Genomic DNA, 20,522 nt, shown 5'->3' on the forward strand with positions numbered 1-20,522 from the left:
CCGATGGTGCCTAAAACAATAAAAATAGGTAACTACATAATTGAATAATACAACTATCTCTTTGGATGTTATACCGCTGATATAATTAATACCAAAGAGAGTAACTTTTACGTTCCACTTTTTAAAATAGTTGGACTTTTTTTTAATAAGTTTAGTTGACTTCTGCTACCAAACCATGTCAATGTAAACCAACGTTTACAATATGTTGTTCAACAAATTCTTGGAACATTCAACATGCATATTATTAAAGATAATCCTAATGGGATCCCCGTACATCGCACGGGCTTTCCAACTAGTATCTTAATAAACGGATTGTAATTTTATTTGGATTGTTACAGTCTTATTTGGAGCTCTAAGATAATTACACGTGATTTTGGTAATTTCACTTGAGTAGTTTGGGGCATGGGGTAGAGTAAATAATACTCCTAGTACTAGTACATAAGGAGGAGAGTTTCTCTCCATTTCCTGAAAAGAAATGGCGAGGCCATTTCTTTTCGGTGGTCCAGATCGTAATCTGGCATAATTAAACGGCTCAAAATTTATGGGTAAAAATAAAGGGATAATGAGGTTTGGTGGGAAAAATATTATTAAATGAGTTTAAGAGAGAAAATGGAGAGAAAATGGAGAGAAAGAAATGGAGAGGATCCATTTTCGTTAGTATTGCAGGAAATTACAGAAGACAAAGCCAAAGCTGTCAACTCTTTGTTGCCATCCTTTATAATTATTAAAAAATCCCGTGACCTGGTTAAGAGATTTGTAAGACACGTTGGCCTTGATTTCAGCATCTCGTGATCAAGAAGATGATCTTCATTTACACATTCTTAAATAAACAAGTGAAAGCATCATATGTTTCATTAATTTTAATTTTAAGTTTTGACAGCTCACATTAATTAATACTACTGTACATTTCTACATTTTATTTGCTTGTAAGTTTTCAATGATTTGCAGGCTAAACTATGTGTCGTGTATTCTTGGCTTATAAACTTTCTACTTACTACTACTATATAATGGTTCAAACAAACATCCTCAAAGTACTTTTTGCAACCATGGTAGTAGCAGGTCGGAAAGTCGAGTCGAATCTCTTATCAATGAACATCACCTTCTTCTTATGCCTTGCATTCATTCTACTCTTTACATCAGGTTTTCTTTTATATAATATATATTCCTGCTGCCCTTCCCTTTCCTCCTTGCTCATTCTTTTTATTTAAGTTCAATGCGCTGTTTTAAATGTTACTGAGGGTCAAATGAGTTAAATTTTCGTTTTCGCTCTCAAATATATGGAGCAATGCAATATGACTAACTAAACTGTGTGCACTTTTACCTTGTGAATATGTCAAGTAATAGTGGGTTTATTGCTATCCTCGAATAAACATTTCACTATTGGTCATTAGGAAAACACAAATTCTTATTTCAGACCGCCATATCCGTCTGAAATGGTCAGACGGATACCATTTCCTCTCACAAAAAACCCATTTAGGGTGTGAGTGGGAAAGCACATGGGGTGTCCCACCACCCATGTGCTTCTCACTTGTGAGAGGTCTTATTGCGGTTTGAAATAAGGCGGTCTGAAGCAAGACGGACTGTTAGGAAAAACGTCTCTATAGCTTCAACGTGCTGGTAAGGTTGCATACATGTGATAGCCATGCCCCTTAGTCCCTTACCCTATCATATGTACATTTACTTTTGTAACGGGAATCGGAAAACTAAGCTTGGACAAGTAATCTAACAGAGGTAGAGTAATGTGAATAGCTCTTATTACATGTGCAGGATATATATATGCCATTCAAGATCTTCCCTATGACTATTCAGCCACCACAGAGGTATGTACAGCCCTGATACTCTAGTTTATATTTTGAACATAGTTACAAGTTACAACGATATTCCCCGAGTGTTCCAAGGGCTCCCACTAATGCGGGTGGCTTCTACTGAACATAGTTAGTTACCTTCACCTAGTATGCATCGCTAGACATATGTTAAATGGAAAAATGAAACTGAGACTTGCCAAATTCTACAATTCGGGCATTTTTGTACTCTTGTTTCTTTTGATTTCTATCCTTCAAGTGCTTGGAAGAATCTTGGAAAGCTCAATATTGCGGAGGAGGGGTCATATATAACTCTGAGTTTGATTCCGGTACTCAAGGATGGACACTGTATGGACAAGGGAAGATTGAAGAACGAGTATCTAAGAATGGGAACAAGTTCATTGTGGCTCTTAATAGAACTCAACCTTCTGATAGCCCTTCTCAACAACTTAATCTTGTACAAGGAATGTATTATGCCTTTTCAGGTGATTCCTCTTAGCCTATGATTCTTCAACATAGAAGTTATTACAAAGTAATCCAGTTAAATGTTCATTTCGTTATATCTGATACAAGCTTCCCATGTTTCAACACGTGGTAAGGGTGCCTATGTTAACAGACAACTCTCGAGTCTAGAGGAACCTGAGTAACTTGTAACATTGTATATAGGATAATTGTCGAAAATTCTTACATTTCATATGGATTTTGCAGCATGGATTCAACTAAGCCAAGGCAGTGAAATTGTGTCAGTTGTCTTCAGAGGCCGCAATGCTGAAACTGAGACCCTCTATGGGGGTACAGTGATCGCTGAGAAAGGATGCTGGAGCATGCTTAAAGGTGGAATCATCTCAAATTTCTCTGGTGTGGCTGATCTCACATTTGAGGTGAATTTTCAACCTTCTGGCTATTTGGGTTGGATCACTAAGATCGAACTAGTCTTCTAAGGTCTACATGTTCTCCTGAGACTCCTAAAAATCTCTAACTACACCACTGCAGACAGAAAACACAACAGCTGAAGTCTGGCTTGACAGTGTCGCTCTGTGGCCATTCACTAGGACACAATGGAGATCACACCACCAGGAAGTCATTTCAAAGGTAATCATAATGAATCTTATGTATGAAGAAAGAAAAAACAACTCAACAATCGCCTACTTTTTTGCCGATCTGCATGACTAATCTGATTAATGCAGGTGCGAAAGAGTAAGGTGAACTTCCAAGTTACAAATGCAAACAATGTAGCACTTGGTGGAGCTAAAATCTCTGTGAAGCCAATTAAGCCAGGATTTCCTATAGGAGTTGAGATTAACGCCAATATCTTAAACCATACATCTTACCAAGATTGGTTTACCTCGCGATTTACAGTCACTGCTTTTGGCAATGAAATGAAATGGTATTTCACTGAAAAAAGAAAAGGCCATGAAAACTACACGATCCCTGATGCAATGTTACACTTGTGTGAGCAGAATAACATTTCTGTTCGGGGACATAACGTGGTATGGGCTGACCCAAAATACCAACCTGATTGGATAAACAACCAAACTTCTGGACAAGAGCTTAAAGAAGCGTCTCTTAAGAGGACAAGATCAGTGGTTTCGAGGTATAAAGGGAGATTGATTGCTTGGGATGTTATGAATGAAAATTTGCATTTCAGGTTTTATGAGGATAAGCTCGGTGAAAATGCGTCAGCTGAGTTTTATGCAGAAACATATGAGATCGATCAAAAACCACTTCTGTTCATGAATGAGTATAATACTATAGAGAATAATGTAGATGAGTTCTCGATACCAGCTAAGTATGCCAGAAAGTTGAAGAACATTGTGTCATATTACAAGCAAAAGTATGGTAATAAGACCTTGCCAATGGCGGTAGGGTTGGAGTCGCGGTTTGGGCCTGGTCAGCCCAACTTGGTGTACATGAGAGCAGGAATTGATTACTTAGCTTCACTGGGGTTTCCAGTTTGGCTAACTGAAGTTTTTGTTGACAAAGGGGAGGATCAGGTAATAAGGTTTTTTTTTGTTCGCCATTTTGAACATATTGCAGTTCTTGCTGTCATGTAAAAACTCTCCCCTATCAGACCATCTTATCGTTGGTTATTGCCCGATATTGAAGGTTGCAATATAAAAGAGTAGGGACCAAAAAAAGACGCAAAACTCTACAAATGCAAGTACTCGTATAACTTATGATGAGACTGTCTGCGCCATGATACTTGGAGCTCAGTTAGACCAAAAATGGAAACTGAAGGAGACTTGTTTACAGTCACAGTAGTATCCCATAGCAATATCTAATATGAATGTTTCTCCATGATGTGGTGAACAGGAATACTACCTAGAAGATGTACTGAGGGAAGGATACTCCCACCCAGCAGTTAAAGGGATTGTGATATGGCCAACATCACCATTCAGTAAAGAGTGTAAGATGTGCTTAACAGATCCAAGCTTCAAGAACACGCGAAATGGAGACATCGTCGATAAACTGATTAAACTATGGAGATCGGAACCATTGGAGATGTCGGCAAATGTACAGGGTTTTTCAGAAGTAGTGTTATTTCATGGGGATTATGAAGTCACTGTAAGGCATTCCAACACTAGTTCTCCCACCAATTTGAAGCTTAAGGTTTCCGAAAACGCAGCAGACTTTATAATGGTTAATTCTGGTTATTCCGTTCCTCATATTAGTGTCTACATGTAACTAGTTACAGTACTAGTTTTCAGGAATTTGGAGATTTAATCTCTTATTGACCTGATGATATACTCTCTAAGAATTTGCATTACCCCCTGCCTATGACACAATAGGAAGGCAATCGTAGGATATTGTGTTCCGAATTGCATCGATAACTATATTAATGAGCAAGCGCAACTTATTCCGTCAATTATTTCACATTTTAAATTGAACTTGCCGCAAGTAAAATATAATGATCAACTTTTTAGCTTCATTCCCTTTTAAGTCGGTTTATCAGTCTAAATGATATGGAGAAATTCTGGAAGGGAGAAATCAACAAGAACGACAGTTAGTGAAGGCTTTGAGATGGAAGACTCAGTTTCACATCGAAACGCGTGTGCATTATTCAATTAATTATACTATTGATATGAGACCTCTTGTGATGTTTTTGTCAAAGATAAAATGCTACAAGACAACTCTGCGAACATCTCAGCCTTGAAGTATTGGTAACTTGCATAAGAGGTGCTATAAATAAACTACAGTATGTTAACTTACAATGTGTTTATTATATACAAAACACCATGCCCCAACCCACACTTGACCAAGAATGACGGCAGGAAAACATGCTAATCTCATCTGCTACATGTACTTTAAAACTACTTAAGAGCGTTACCTCCAAGGTCCGACGTACTGTTTTCCTGCTTCCTAAAGTCCGTGTCCAAATCGATCCCAAAACCTGCTGCGTTTATTTCATAAAGATGCTGGTCCCACTGATCGACGAAAGACTGCTTCTGGTCGATCTCAGAAGGAGCCTGGGTAGGACTAACTTTGTGCTTCTTCCTCCGAGGAGATGTGTCGACAGGAGAATCTTCTGAATCTGGTTGAGATTCTGACGTTTTATTTTTTAGGTCATCTTGTTCCTTGGATGGAAGTGCGTCTGATGCTTGCAGCACGCTGCCCAATTTCTGCTGTTCTTCTATTATCTTCTGGAGATACTTACCCTGAGCTTCAATTCTCATTTGGAGCTGTCTTTGAACCTTAAGAAAAAAACCAGCAAAATTTCAGAAAATCCCGACGCAATTGATTTGTTAAGCAACCTATGTTACTCAGACCATGGTTGTACGAGTCAGCTGTCATGACGAACACGGCTGTTTTGTGAAAACATTTTCATCTTTTTAGCCTTTAAATTCGATGGGGTCAAAGACACTTTTCTGCCTAGAATATGATTTAATGGCACAAAATGGCTCAATAACTTTTCAGTCTCTATACTTCATGTATCGTAAATCATTTTACTTTCCAAATTTCATCAAGGCTCCCTCATTGTGTTTTCATCAGGCTGGGAACATCTTATCTCCTTACCCCGGCACAGGCCGAGGCCATTAAGACATTGCAGTAATGTTGTTGAATTTCACATTTTTGGCCTAAAATAAAATGTCATATCATGGCAGGAAATTGTCGATGAGCAACACGGCTTAGGTGAAGTGTCAAAGTACCATATGAAGCAACATTATAAGCTCAAGAAACAAACCTCGAGCTGCTCATGCAGACGTTTCTGTACTTCCATTTGCATTCTAAGTGCCTCGTCAATTTGTAATCCCCTGAGAAACACAGATTAGCATAATACATAAAATTGTTGTAGTTTTAACTATGAGTGTCAACAAAAAACCATGTGAAATGCAAAGAGGTCCAAATGAGAAGACACCCACTGGGAAGATGGATCCATGTTAGCTTGTGCATCTCCCGAACCGTTTTTTTCATCCTTGGAGCCTATAACTCGATAAGAGATCAACAGGTAATAAATTTAAAAAAAAAAATCATAAACTAAAAAGTATATTAGAGAATTATTTCCATTTTGGTTCCCTCGAGTTTCACTCTCCACTTTGGTGGCTCAAAGTTTGAGCTATTATCCACTTTGGTAACCTAGGGTAATATCAACAATGATCCGTCCTAATAACAAATAATTCGTATCAAAACTAATTTTTTTGTAACATTACATGAAATATCGCGTTAATATTTGCTCAAGTGATTATTTTTGCACTTCCATATTTTCGCAAGTTCATTAATTTAGATGAATAATTTTGACTATGTTATCCTTTCATCCCTTCAAATTCAAATGTCCTGGTTCCAAAATTTTGGGACCGGAAATTTTGAAAATATAGGGCACTTGGAATTGAAGGGAGGGAGGATCCTATCTAACCAAAATGAGGAAATTTCGAATACCCCAAACGTTCAAGTGACCAAAGCGGAATTAGTGAAACCTTGACTCCTCAAGGCACAAAAGTGAAATTAACTCAAATCTTAGAACATCAACGTGGAAATATTCCTAAATAAAAAACTTACCATCACTAGGTGACTCAGGCAAGTACTTGGCTAGCCGATACTTCTGCAAAATGAAAACCACACTCAGACCTATGTATGAAAATTTGAAAAGAAGTGAAAAGATTATCCCAGATACCCACCCTCTAAGGTTGCTAGAATATTAACCTATAAATAATACATACGATTATACGAAGTATCCCTCCCATGCAACGAGTTGTTTACATTTATTCTTTTGTGAGGAGTATTTTAATCAAACGTAAATAACTAATTGAATGAGAGAATAATAACGAACAAGCTGCACCAAGATGGAATAGAAACCTGCAAATGACTTTTCACATGGTAGATGGTAAGCCCAGGTACAGCCATCACTCGTAAAACTCCTTTTGGAGTTGCCCCTGTAAAGCGAAACTGATAAGAAATCTGAAGGATTGACAAATTACTAAAATGGTTTAAATGAAGTGATGAAGAGAGTACATAGCAAGAGTAACATGTCCCATCCTCACAAGCAAGCAGGCAGTCTTATGAGACTCCACCATTATGTCAAGTACAAAACTACAAGCGATCTTTAAAGAACCCCTCAATATAAGCGGAGAATAAAAGTGTCTGTTATTATTAATTGCTACAAAGTATGTGATAGGAAGAATGCATTGACTACTAGCTAAAAAAGAATCCACTGCCCAAGATAGTACGCACTACGTTGCAGAAGTACTTTCCGTTTTCACATACGTACAAGATTTAAGTACGAATACATTACTAGAAATACAAACACGAGCAAATTGTAACACAAGTGATCACTAGCTTTATATTTATTAAAAATATAAGGACAGAGATGTAACTTACTAGTTCAAAGCTGACCTCGCAAAGTTTTTAAACGGAATATCTGATTATCTGAATCAACCAAATAGGAAAAATCGGAGGCGTTTCCGAAGAGAATAGTTCTCACCTTTCAAAAATATATTATTTTGACCTGGAAAATACGACATAAATTAAAAGTCATCATGGATTACTTTCACCCTTTCCTCTGCCTACTTTTCTCCCTCTTTTTCCCTCCTTCCACCAGTAAAAATATCTTCTTAGGGAGAATCCTCCAGTTTTGAATGTACTAACATATCCCATCAATAGAAATCAATGACCTTTATAGAAACCAATATATACAGAAGACATGCCGTGGAGGGATAAAATGAGAGTGAAGGAGGTGCGAGCTGCTGAAAGTTTTCAAAGGAGATGAGGAAGCTAAACATGACGGAACCAGAAGAGTCTCTTTTGTTCTTCTTGTGATTCCTTTACCTAACTAACTCTATTCAGAGGTTTTTGAAAAAGAAGCTACATGGTGTGGACACCTGAAAATATTTTTCAGGGATCTCATACACGTTGAGGTGTGAATCCATCATTGGAAAAAGTGATACTCCGTTCACTTATTAGTATTCAATACAAATCGCTTGGACCGTTCAAACAAATTTAATTCATTTCCACTTTCAAAGTTTATTTAATGGTTAAAAACAACAATAACCTCTCAAAAGTGTGTGGCTTACATTATTCATCTTCTTGCTTACTAAAACTCTCCATCCAATTCACAGTATACATCCCCTGCCCCTTAATTATGACTTGTGTCATTTGAGACAATAGAGAATCCAAATGAAAGAAAGGAGAATAAATCTCAGATTAATGAAGGCATGTTACAAACTTTAGAGCCAAAAAAAGTCAAAATTTCGCAGCTTCTAGAGATAATCTACCCCCAGTTTGCTGCTGTTTAAGTACGGAGTAACTCTTTTTCTTAAAAATCCATCAAAGCACGGTCTAAAAGAAAATAACTACTCTGTGTATTTGAATGCCAAAATACACATTTCCCAACTCAATATCTAAACTACAAAGAAAGTTAGTTCATCAAAGCTACCCTGAACACACAAGTGCCACTAAAATAAGAAAAATACTTGGTCCTACAACAAGCACACAGGAGAACAGGCGGAGGAAACGAAGAAAAACAGATCCACAGCTAGTGGTCTCATGAGGAGTAAGCCCACAAGAGGACCTAAACTTTCAAGTTTAGAGAGAAAGGACTTGTTTTTATCTTTTCCATTAGATATTATGTTAAGAGAGTACCATCTCAAGGACAAAAACATTAATTTCCTATTCCTTGACATTCCCTCTCCTTTTTTTCTTCCATTAGCTGCATTCTCATACCCAATCAGAATCTGCCATCAGGATTCACAAGCCGCACACCAAACCTTTCACTCTGATTACAGAGGAAAGAGACGAGGAAGAAGGGGAAGATTGAAGAGAAAAAATCAGGTCAAATTTTCAGAGCCAAAATCAACTGTAATCCATTATCCTGTATACTTTATTAAAGTAACTTAACAGTTAATGTAACAGAAAGTATGTTTGACGTCCTTGACCCTAAACTTTTAAAGTTTGAGACTTTGAGCCCTTAATGCACCCAAAAAAAAGGGAAATTTGGGTCCTCGTTTCTGTGTTAACTCGCCTGGTTGGTTGCCTAAGGATTCAACAGTAAAAAAGCGAGTCAAAGGAGAAATCCTATAGATCGCCTGAGTAGCAGAAGCTTAAATTTGTTTTTAGTATAACTAGTAAGACTATGGAAACCGCCATGCATAAATTATTAGTAGGAAAGAAATGGCAACGGCCACAGAGATATTCAAAGTGAAGCTGAAGCAGTAATAATGATTTTGAGCCAAATTGCTGTTGAATGCTAGCCCATTGGTGGAATGGTGGTCCTCCTATATTTATGTTTGGTTCTTGCCTGCCTTTTCGATGGAATTAAACACAACAAATGTTATCTAATTACATTCATTATGATTACAAGTTTACAACTCAATGAAGTGAATAAAAAAAGGGAGAAATTTTGTGTCACAGATCATATCTGGTCACTAATGAGGTATTTATTTAATCAAAATAGAGCAAAACTTCTGAGGATAACAACATTATCTTGCCATTAAATGAAAAGAGAGCAATGTCCTTTTTCAGAGGGATAAGCGTAGACAAGAATCACATTAAGATGGTACAAAAGGAGAGTAACTTGTAAATAGTTTTTTCATGAGATTATTTTTCCTCCTCAACCGATATTCAACTGACTCTGTTCAACAATACTACATTATCATTTGTTATCATCATGTTAGTGCCTATAAACAAAGATAGGAGTCGGATGTATGCAACCTTTCCTCTACGATAACCAAGACGTAATTCCCAATAGACTCACAAGCAAAGATGGGCACGATCATATACTATCAAAGATTTTATGAGCATTGTTGAGTTAGTTCGTGATTTCCCAATGTCAATGAACAACGCATTTTCGACTCCGTTGGGAAATCGTCAGATTGACATACTTCTACAATAACATTCCCTCTATTTTACTACTTTCTTCTCATTTGCTTTTGCGCGATCTTTAAGACGAAACTTTGACCTTATTTTTGTACATGTATATGATACCTTGTTTATCGAAAATAATAATTTTTCAAAGGTTTTTGATAATAAATGTAATTATTTAGTTTTATGTAATATGTTTATCCAACATATTAGTGAATATGTTTATCCAACATATTAGTGGTCAAATTTCAGTTGCTTTAACCCTAAAAAAACAAATGGGAAGAAAATAGAAAAATGGAGGGCTTACATTTACTTAGGAAGAGTGTTAACGTTGATACAAATGATTGTTTCTCAGCAGATCAAACAAAACGAATATCCTACGGCTTGACATAGTAACTGAGAATTAAACGAAGACTGAAGAAATGCCATGGTTCATAAAATTCCTAAGCATAACTGTTTTTGGAAGGAAATTCTTAAGCATATCTACTCCTACCTTCTATGAAGCACAAACTACATGGTTGACATAGATTGGTCAAAACTGGCTGACGTATATATAAGATAATCAAAACGATATAATTGCTGAAAAAAAATACCCACTATCTGGTCCACCAAGTTGGGTGATGGCATCTACAAAGCGATTGTGAAGATCCTCAGTCCATCTTAGTCGTTGTTTTCCACCTCCCCCGGGAGGAGGACTTTTGGCAGTCGGACTTCCCAAGGCGCCATGATTCTCTAATGGTTCACTGGGTTGAGTTTTATGGGGCACCAAGCTCATGGTTGAAAACTTGTTAGCATGGTACATATCTTAAGTGACTACTGTACAAAAAAAACGAACAACAAATTAGCTACATTTGAACTTGTTGACAGTTGAGCCCTATCCATAAATCTTATACCACGAAACATTTTTGGTAAGTTTTCTATATTTCACAGTGCGTTTAATGAAAACTCGAATGTCTTCAGTTTCATATTATGATCAACCAAAAATTGGCACTCGAACTAATCATTTTTCGCATCACAACAGACAAAACTAATATGAGCATTTACATCAAACACTCGAATAGAATCCTCTGGAAACAAAGTATTCATAAATATTGGAATCAATTCGCAATAACAGAAGAAGCAAGAGCAGTAGTACCCAAGAGGATGATATTGTTACTTGTACTAAATGCTAATTCCAAAACACACCCAACAAAATACTGCATTTATATAATTGACCAAACTTTCAAGAATAAACTTATTACTATAACAACTGACAAACAGCCATAAATTCTTCAGCTAAAGCAAATAAAGTATTGCATTTCAATGTAAACCAATCAATCAAATTATGACAGCATATAACATTAAGTGAATATATAAAAAATAAAATAAAAAGAGGTTGCTTACCAATTATAATGAATCAAACTCAGGTTCTTTCTTCATAAAATGAAAAATCTGAGATGATTTCGATTGAAACCCAGAATATGGCAAAATAGAGTTTGAAAAAAAAAAAAAAAAAAAAAAAAAAAAAAGCAGGTCAAATCTTGGGATTTAAATATACACCCAAAGTTAAGGAAGACCCAGTTGAGATAAGCTATTAAATGTTGAAATAAAGTGTGGGTTGCTCTCAAATTACAGCTTCACTGAAGATATAAAAACAAAATCAATCGAGAAAATTTACAGAATAAATTGTGGGTTGCTCTCAAATTGTAATTGTAATTGTAATTGTGGCATAGGATTATTTGATTTACTGATAATATTGGAAGTTTGCTTCTTAGAATTTTGGAGAGGGACAACAATAAGGGTTCCCTATTTTTTTCCGGAAAAGGCAAAATTAGGGGCTGTTTGGTTCAAAGTGTGGGAATGGAATGGATTGAGATGAGAATCCAGGGTGGAATGGAGTTAGAACCCCGTACCTTTTAACACTTGTTTGGTTCAATTTTGTAATGGATTGTAATTCAATCAATGACGGAATGTAATGTCATATGTAAATGAACTAACTCGTTATTCAATCCTCGAAAATAATTCAATCATGTGCATATTTCAATATTACTTATACAACAACACAATTTTTTAAGGCAATTGTCATACGAGTCGTCATACAACCCCTAAATATTGTTTAAAGCAATAGACACATGTATTATTGCAACAAATCATGTATACCTATGAACAATCACAAGCAAATTTTTTTATAAAAGCAAAAAAAAATATTATGAAAGTAGAAGATGAAGACTTACATAGAGTAGAACAACAGCAATTTGGGTTTTTTTTTCTTTCTTAATTTTAGGTTTTGTATCCCGAGGGATTGGATTTAGAAACTTGGGGGAGGAGTAGAGTATGGGATTCCAAGGGATTGAGGTGGATTGAGAAACCCTTGGATTTCTAAATCCATTCCAAAAGTGGTCAACCAAACACTTGAATCAGTGATATCCATTCCAATCCATTTCATACCCCCAACCAAACACCCCCTTATAAGTTAGGGATTCGGATTCCATTCATTCATTCATTCTCCTTTGTTTTTGTTTCACATAAACTATGTTCATCTACACGTTCCATTCTTCTATCCATCTCTATTTTTCTCTATTTTTATTTTTTCACCTATTTTTTTTTTTTGGTTATTTTATGGGAATAATCTGAAGTATGTCTCTCCTTCTTATATTAATCTATACTAACGTTTAACTGAGAAAAATCTCAATTATTGCCCCATTTAACTTTCACTAAACTTGTAGAAGGGTAACCTGTATAACCGGTGATCCTTGACTTAGGAACTTGAAATCGCGGCCTCTCTCCTCATTTAAAGAAAAACAAAACCCAGAAAATATTTTTCATTTCTCAACATCTTCGTTAAGAATTCACTAGTCTTTTTGAATTCATTCAATTACCATCGACCTCTGACCCTTTTTTGCCCTCTTTAAAACCCCGACCCAGAATAATCATTCTTACAAAGGAGAAGTGAAACAAAACCAAAACAAATTACCAGTTAAGATATACGAGTACTTGGTAAGTTTGGCAGTGGGCTACTGAATCAAACTTAGAAGGATCATTGTAATTGCTGATGTTGTCATGTAATTGAAATGGGTTTGTTTGTAATTAATATGGGGGCTAGGTAACCTAGGTTAGTGTAGGAGGGTTGTCAATTTTTTCGCACGTCATTCGTAACGATTTTTTTTGTGTACATCAAGTGTTTTCTTTCTGTAAATTGAAACATTTTGTAACATTTTTGGATTTTTCTTCAACTGGGCTATTGTAGATCTGAGTTGTTTTTCAATATTGGTGGTAGTTAAATCATTTGAAATGCTCAAGGTACCAAGTTGTCAAAGAAACATGATCATTTTTCAAGTGCTTAAATTGTACCAACCCTTTGCAAAGAATCCTGGTCTCTCTTATGAAAAATACTAGTTTTAAACCCGTGCAAATTACACGGGTTTGCCATTTAAAAGTTATATATTATACAAAAGTGTATAAATTGATGATTAAACTTTATATCAAGTCATATTCAAGTTTTAGATATTACAAGAGGGATTCTAGATGATATGGGTGTGTTATTTCCGATGTTTCATTGCCTAAGTTTTACTTTTGTACCTAGGTGTTTTAATAAGACCGCTCATGACCTTGCTAAACAGGCCATGAGAGGGTCGTAGTTTGTGAATCTTTTTGTATCGCTGCCAAAAAAAAAAAAAAAAAAAAGATATGACTTATATATAATTCCATTAGCCATTAAGAAATTCTACATGATGGTCCTTTAAGGATGTTTTTTAATAATGCATTGCATTCAAATTATATCCTATCAAAATTAGCATACAAATATGCGAAATATAGAGTATTATCTCAATGCTAAGTAATAAATGATAGGAGTACTACGAATTTTGGAAAATTACTTTGTGCACTATTCTATTGTCCATCGTGCTTACTGTTATTAAAGATAAGATATTACAGCAAAATCTTCGAAAATTAAAAACCATATGTGTGAAATATAATTACTTGGTTTTTCACTCTCTTTAGGAGTGTTTGGTTGGGATTTTGAAATGAATTGTAATGTTTGGTTGGAACATTTTGGAATGAAGTTAGATACCCGATGAATTTTAACTCCATATCAACCCATTGTAATCTCATACTCACCTCTTCCCCCAAGTTTCTAACTCCATTCCACCCAATACATTATTATTCCACATTCCCACATTGAACCAAACAACTATAAACATTTATGGGTTTTCTAACTTCATACACCAAATAACCCTTTAGTAGTACGTTTCAAAATACATTATTCACTTATGAGTTGTCACTACTTGATTTTAAACGTTTAGCAGGTCAATTGAATTTTTTTGACATTTTTATATTTTATTTTCAAACTTAATTATAACATTATAAATCTCGAAGAATGTGTCACTGTCGTAACAATAACCGATGCTTGAATGATATCGCCTTGTTTATCTTTTATATTTTATTTAGAAAGTATACTAATGAAATAAAATCAAATAATTAGGACAAATGAGTGATGTGATCATTATTAATTTTCTTAAAACTATTTACCAATCAATGCTTGAATGTTATTTTAGGGTCGAAACTCTATTCGTCTCGTCCGACCCGTTGGATCAAAGATAAATAAAAAATTAATAAAATATGATATAAAATTGTCAGGTAGTCTGTAGTCATAGTTATACCTGGCAAACAGATCATGTCGTGTCCTGTTCGTGTCAACTTTAAATGGGACACCTATACCTCAACCTAACCCGACCCAATTACATAAACGGTTGGTTGGTTGGATTATTGATCATTCTACCCAAATATGTTATGACGCTTTCAAATAAATGGGTTATTCGTGTCGATTTGTGTCAAAAGAACTCAACCCTTACCCAACCCATTTAAGTTTCGTATCATTTTTGTGTCAACCAAATTACTTAAATGGGCCACAACGTCTTAACTCTAACCCGCTAACTTTGTGTCGTGTTTTTGAGTCGTGTCAATGATTGCCACTTCTACATAGAATATATTAACTTTGATTGTTGATGGGGCATATTTTGCACCCGCTGACCAAGTCAACATATTGACCAAGGTCAAAGCTAAAAGACAACAAGTCAAAAGAAAAACGGCATAACCGACAAAGCCTGTCGGCCTGTCACTTGGGTCTCGGCTCGGCAACTAGCCGGTCGAGAGGCATATCCGTGTACTCGCATCCAGTCCCCTCGGCATGGAGTCAACCAGGCCTGCCGGCCTGTCATGGGTCCCTCGGCCGAGGGTAAGACAATCTTTTCACCTGCTACGCCACTTGGCCACTACGTGACAAAAGGTGAAAGTCTATAAATACTCCACATCTCTCATTGAGAAATAGACTGGAAAATCTGATATAAAACTCCCTTATCTCTCTACAATATACTTTGCCAAGTTAAACATACAACTTATCTCTCTAAGTTTACTGACTTGAGCGTCGGAGTGAGTACGCTCGGCCCCAAGCCGAGCCCTCAATTTGTTCATCTTTACAGGAAAGAGTGAAAGGAAGAGACGAGCAACGACATCATTCTACAAGCTCAAGTGGTCACAATCCTGCTCCGGAATTACACTCGGAACAATTGGCGCCGTCTGTGGGGAATACGTAAAGCTAGTCACCTACATTACCAAAAAAAAAAAAAAAAAAAAAAAAAAACCATGCAGCGAGCTAAGAAGATGTCAAAGCAACAAGAAACTGTGAGTGAAGGAACTGCATTCTTCCAGGATGACACGTTAAAGTACTTCGAGATCGGGCGATCCCCACCGGCGAGTCACGACACGGCGCCGGATGCCGAAAGAGCCAGAAACACCGTTGCCTACCGACCAAGTCACTGTCATGGGACATGTGGTCGATGCGGCCAAATTAAAGCTATTCCTGGACCTGATGGGTAGTACGCCGGTTACCCCTGTCACGACGACGGGGACGACAGCGCATCCACAGGTGACCAGGGCCCATAGAGTGACCCCGAACAACTTGTCCGGAGCGATACAAGGAGCTGGGCGTGCTAGAACGCCAGCAGAGCTCGTGGTGCCAGTGGCAGACCTGAGTCCTTCCCCCACTCGCGGGAGGACAGCGTCGCCACGGCAACAACGAGGCCAGCCCCGAAGGAATGAAAGAAGTCCGACTCACCAAAGTCGGACAAGAGCCCTTCCCGCCAGAGGGAGATAAGCTGGACTAAGGTTGCGAGGAGCCGATCGCCGCGTGTCATTCGACACGTGGTCAGACAGCCCCTCAGTACCTATGTCCTCGAGATCCCTGTGCCGACTAAGCTGAAGCTGCCGCCCTTATCATACAAAGGGGATAGCGACCCCACCGACCATGCCGAGGCTTTCGAGTCGTACATGTCGGTATGGGAGCAGCCTGATGAAGTGTGGTGCCGAGTCTTCCCAATGACCCTGCATGGGATGGCTCATAGTTGGTACAAGGGGCTACCTAATGGCTCGGTATACTGTTATGCCGACCTGAGAGACAATTTCATAGCCCAGTATGCTTGCAACAAGAGAAGGGCCGTGGAAACATCAGATGTCCTAACTATCCGACAGGGGGAGGACGAGTCCCTCCGAAGCTACGTGAAAAGATTCGACGCTAAGGTTCGGATCCGTGAGCCGAACACCGAACCGGCGGCCTTCGCGGCGATGAAAGGCCTCCCGAAAGGCGAGTTCAAAAACGAGCCGATCAAGTGCGAAGACCTCAACTTAGACTCACTTGAGAAAGATGGCCGACCGCACCGTAAAGGTAGAAGACTATCACAAAACCTGGGTAGGCCACAGGTGAAGGGGCACCTAGAGAGGAAGAGCGCGGACAACATAGATGAAGGTCGCCGTGACGGGAATAGGTTACGGCTGAGAGATCTAATAGGAAACAAAGACACTCGGCGGGCACCGGGGAGTTCGGGACCATACTACCGGAAGCGATATAGTAGTCTCACCCCCCGGTCGCCTCTCCACCGAGGTCTTTACCCTAAGCAAGAATGATGGACGAGAGTGGGCAAGGCCCCCAAGGCGAGGGGGACGGTGACACAAGCCGCTTTTGCGAGTACCACGGCCACACCGGCCATAAAACTGACAACTGTCGACATCTAAGGAACGCCATCGAAGAGCTAATCCGAAAGGGGGGCCTCAGCAAGTATGTAGCTGGAGGCCCAGGAACAAGCGCCGACGGGGCGAATAGAAAATCATTTTTTCAACGGATGGGAGTAATCCAGGTTGTCATCGGGGGAAACGAGAACGGTGGGTCAGCTAATGGGCACAAACGACACCTAAATGAGTTATACCAAGCCATCAACTTTGTGCCTAAAACAGCGATACCCGCTTCCACCATCCCCGATATAACCATTGGAAAGAAGGACTACGAGGGAGTCGTCGCCCCGCACAGCGACCCGCTTGTAATCCACCTGGATATAGCCAACCACTTGGTCAAAAGGTGCCTGATTGACACAGGCGCCTACACGAACATCATGTTCGGGGAGTGCTTTCTTAATCTCGGTGCAAGATTGGAGACACGAGCCCTCGCATTAACCCGCTATACAGACTTCTCTGGGGCCGGCCTGGTACCCCAGGGTTAATCGGGATCCGGGTGATGTTCGGCCAAGCGGATGCGGCTAAAAATGTTTTATCTGAGTTCGTGGTTATCGATGGTTCGTCTGCCTACAATGTTCTCATAGGCCGGGTCACTTTGAGCAAGGCCGATGTAGTGATGTCCATCCGGGCCCTGACATTGATGTACGTCTCGGACCGGGGGGAAGCACAAAAGCTCGTCTCAAAGGACGAGAAAGATGAAATAGTCAATATCCAAGTGTCTGCCAGGGGTGCAACATGCAATCCCTCAAAGTGGCGAAGAAATCGGAGAAAGGGAAGAGCCCATCCTTGCAGCAGGAGGGCGAACCGATGAATACTAATGTCGGCATGGTCGAAGGAGCCGAGACCGAGGAAGTGGAAATTGACCCGGGCGCACCGTGAATCGCTCGGTGTCAACCTGGAGCCAAAATTCGAGCCGATATCCTAGACCTGCGAGGAAGAACAAAGATGTCTTCGCATACTCGGTGCCGAGATGCCAGGCGTGAGCCGGGAGGTGATCGTTCACAAGTTGAACGTACTCTCCACCGCTCGGCCGGTCAAGCAGAAGATGAGGAACTCCTCGGCCGAGAAGGATGAGGCCATCAAAGCTGAAATAGACAAATTATTAGCGGCGGGCTTTATTATGCCTTGTACTTACCCTAAGTGGCTAACAAATGTTGTAATGGTGAGGAAATCGTCAGGGGCGTGGAGGATGTGTGTTGATTTTACCAATCTTAATAAAGATTGCTATCCCTTGCCTCGAATAGATGGTTTAATTGACACCACGGCAGGCTACACTATGCTAAGCCTGCTAGACGCCTTCTCAGGGTATCCTCAGGTATTTATGGCCGAGGAAGATATGCCTAAATGCGCATTCATCACCAGTCATGGCACATTCATGTATAAAATGATGTCGTTCGGTTTGAAGAACGCTGGCGCAACTTACACTAGGTTGGTGGACAAAGTGTTCCAAAATCAAAAAGGGCGAAACATCGAGGCTTACGTCGACGATGCTATTGTAAAAAGCAAGTCCGACAAATGAGCACTTAGCCGATTTAGGCGAGACATTTTGTTCACTAAGGAAATATAAAATGAAGCTTAACCCAAAGAAATGTAACTTCGGTGTCCGGGCCGGCAAGTTCCTCGGCGTGCTTGTCAGCGCCAGGGGAATTGATGCCAATCCGGAGAAAGTCAAAGCAATACTAGACCTACCGGAGCCGAGAAATCGAAAAGAGGTTATGACGCTGACCGGAAGGATGGCGGCTCTCGCCCGCTTCATCTCTCGGTCGGCCGACAAGAGCACTCCGTTCTTTAAAGTCTTTGAAGGGGAATAAAAACTTTAGGGGGGGAGGAACAGAGCACGGCTTTCGGGCAACGAAAGCCCACCTTCTCGACACTTGTCGACCCCGTCTAGGCCGACGCCGGGGAGACGCTATATCTACACTTAGCGATTACCTCGACCACGGTCGGTCGTAATCGTCAGGGAAGAAAATAAGCAGCAATACCCAATTTACTTTATCAGCCATACACTGCTGGCCGCCGAAAGAAATTATCCACTAATCGAAAAGGCAGCCCTCGCCGTCGTCGTTGCCGCAAGGAAACTGAAACCATACTTCGACGCACATCCCGTGACGGTCTTAACCGACCAGCCATTGGAGAAAGCAAAACTCGAAAAATCCGACAGACTTATCAAATGGGCAGTGAAGATCTCCGGCTTTGGCATTCAGTACAAGCCGAGGCCTTCGATAAAAGGGCAAGCGCTTGCAGACTTCCTGGCCGAGTGCACGTATCAAGAAGAATCACATCCCGGCGTGTGGGAAGTGTATACCGACGGGTCCTCCACGGTGAACAGCTTAGGAGCCGACATCCTTATCATCAGCCCTAACGGAAACGAGTTTGAGTACGCCTTGAAGTTTACCTTCTCGGCCTCAAATAACGAATCCGAATATGAGGCGGTGATAACTGGAGTCGAGTTAGCTAGAGCTGCCGGGGCGGAGCATATTGTGTTGAAAACGGACTCGCTCTTAGTGACTAATCAAATCCGAGGAGAGTATCAGACTCGAGACGATAGGATGGTAAGGTACCTGGAGAGGGTAAAAGCTGACACCTCAAAATTGAAATCTTTCCAAATACAGTGCATCCCCGGGTCTGAGAACAACCGAGCCGACGCTCTCTCGAAACTTGCCAGTTCAAGCATAAAAAATGTCAGTCGAACCGTGCTGGTGGATATCAGAAATGCTAAAAGCATCACTGAGACCGTCGGCATGGTGGGCGACATCGAAGCCGAGACGACGTGGATGACTCCGATAATGAAATACAAGCTGACAAAAGAGTTGCCGGAGGACCGCATCTGTCTCGAAAGATAAGAAGGATCGCTGCAAGGTACTTAGTGTTCAAAGGAGAATTGTACAGAAGGTCCGTAATAAGACCACTCTTGAAATGTGTCGGCCCGGCCGACGCGGGAGCTTATACTTGTGAGAGATTCACGAAGGCATCTGCGGACATCACATGGGGCGAGAACGCTAGCCCACAAAGCTCTCGAGCCGGCTACTTCGGCCTACCATGCTTTGAAAGATTCCGGGGCAAAAACCAAGAAGTGCAAGAATTGTCGGATGCATGCTCCGTGTAATACATGCACCTTCCCGAGACCCGCAACCGACATGACTTAATCCCCTACCATTTGCACAGTGGGGGATGGATTTATTAGGACCATTTCCGACGGCCTCCGGAGGAAGGAAGTACCTGATTGTCGCCGTTGATGTAACACCCCCATTTATTTAAGGGCCTGAACTAGGACTCCTCGGATAAATGATGGTGTTACCATCTCGAAACCCGAGGCGATGATAACAAAGGAAAGAAACACAAGACTTTATTATAATGTTTATAGTGACATTACAACGGAAATTAAAA

General features: G+C 39.8%; 2 protein-coding genes across 5 annotated transcripts; one reads left to right on the top strand and one right to left on the bottom strand.

Annotated features, from left to right (window-relative positions):
- Positions 1-681: 681 nt before the first annotated feature.
- Positions 682-4,668, top strand: LOC141599947 (endo-1,4-beta-xylanase 5-like). Its single transcript, XM_074420090.1, has 7 exons — positions 682-1,140; positions 1,768-1,820; positions 2,062-2,287; positions 2,511-2,683; positions 2,796-2,894; positions 2,990-3,796; positions 4,116-4,668. The coding sequence occupies exons 1-7, from the start codon at positions 957-959 to the stop codon at positions 4,485-4,487; spliced, it is 1,914 nt and encodes a 637-aa protein (XP_074276191.1). The 5' UTR covers positions 682-956; the 3' UTR covers positions 4,488-4,668.
- Positions 4,669-4,946: 278 nt separating this feature from the next.
- Positions 4,947-11,960, bottom strand: LOC141599948 (myb family transcription factor PHL7-like). 4 transcript variants are annotated; one of them, XM_074420093.1, is made up of 7 exons: positions 11,478-11,960; positions 10,688-10,910; positions 7,095-7,171; positions 6,798-6,840; positions 6,164-6,224; positions 5,986-6,055; positions 4,947-5,494 (listed from the first exon to the last, which is right to left on the bottom strand). In XM_074420093.1, the coding sequence occupies exons 2-7, from the start codon at positions 10,719-10,721 to the stop codon at positions 5,114-5,116; spliced, it is 666 nt and encodes a 221-aa protein (XP_074276194.1). In that variant the 5' UTR covers positions 10,722-10,910; positions 11,478-11,960; the 3' UTR covers positions 4,947-5,113. The 4 variants fall into 4 exon arrangements, with proteins under 4 accessions (XP_074276194.1, XP_074276192.1, XP_074276193.1 ...); XM_074420091.1 differs by having other exon boundaries at positions 10,692-10,910; positions 11,478-11,879; XM_074420092.1 differs by having other exon boundaries at positions 10,692-10,907; positions 11,478-11,799.
- Positions 11,961-20,522: the final 8,562 nt, after the last annotated feature.

This window comes from Silene latifolia, chromosome 9, assembly GCF_048544455.1.
Source record: "Silene latifolia isolate original U9 population chromosome 9, ASM4854445v1, whole genome shotgun sequence".
NCBI classification, from domain to species: domain Eukaryota; kingdom Viridiplantae; phylum Streptophyta; class Magnoliopsida; order Caryophyllales; family Caryophyllaceae; genus Silene; species Silene latifolia.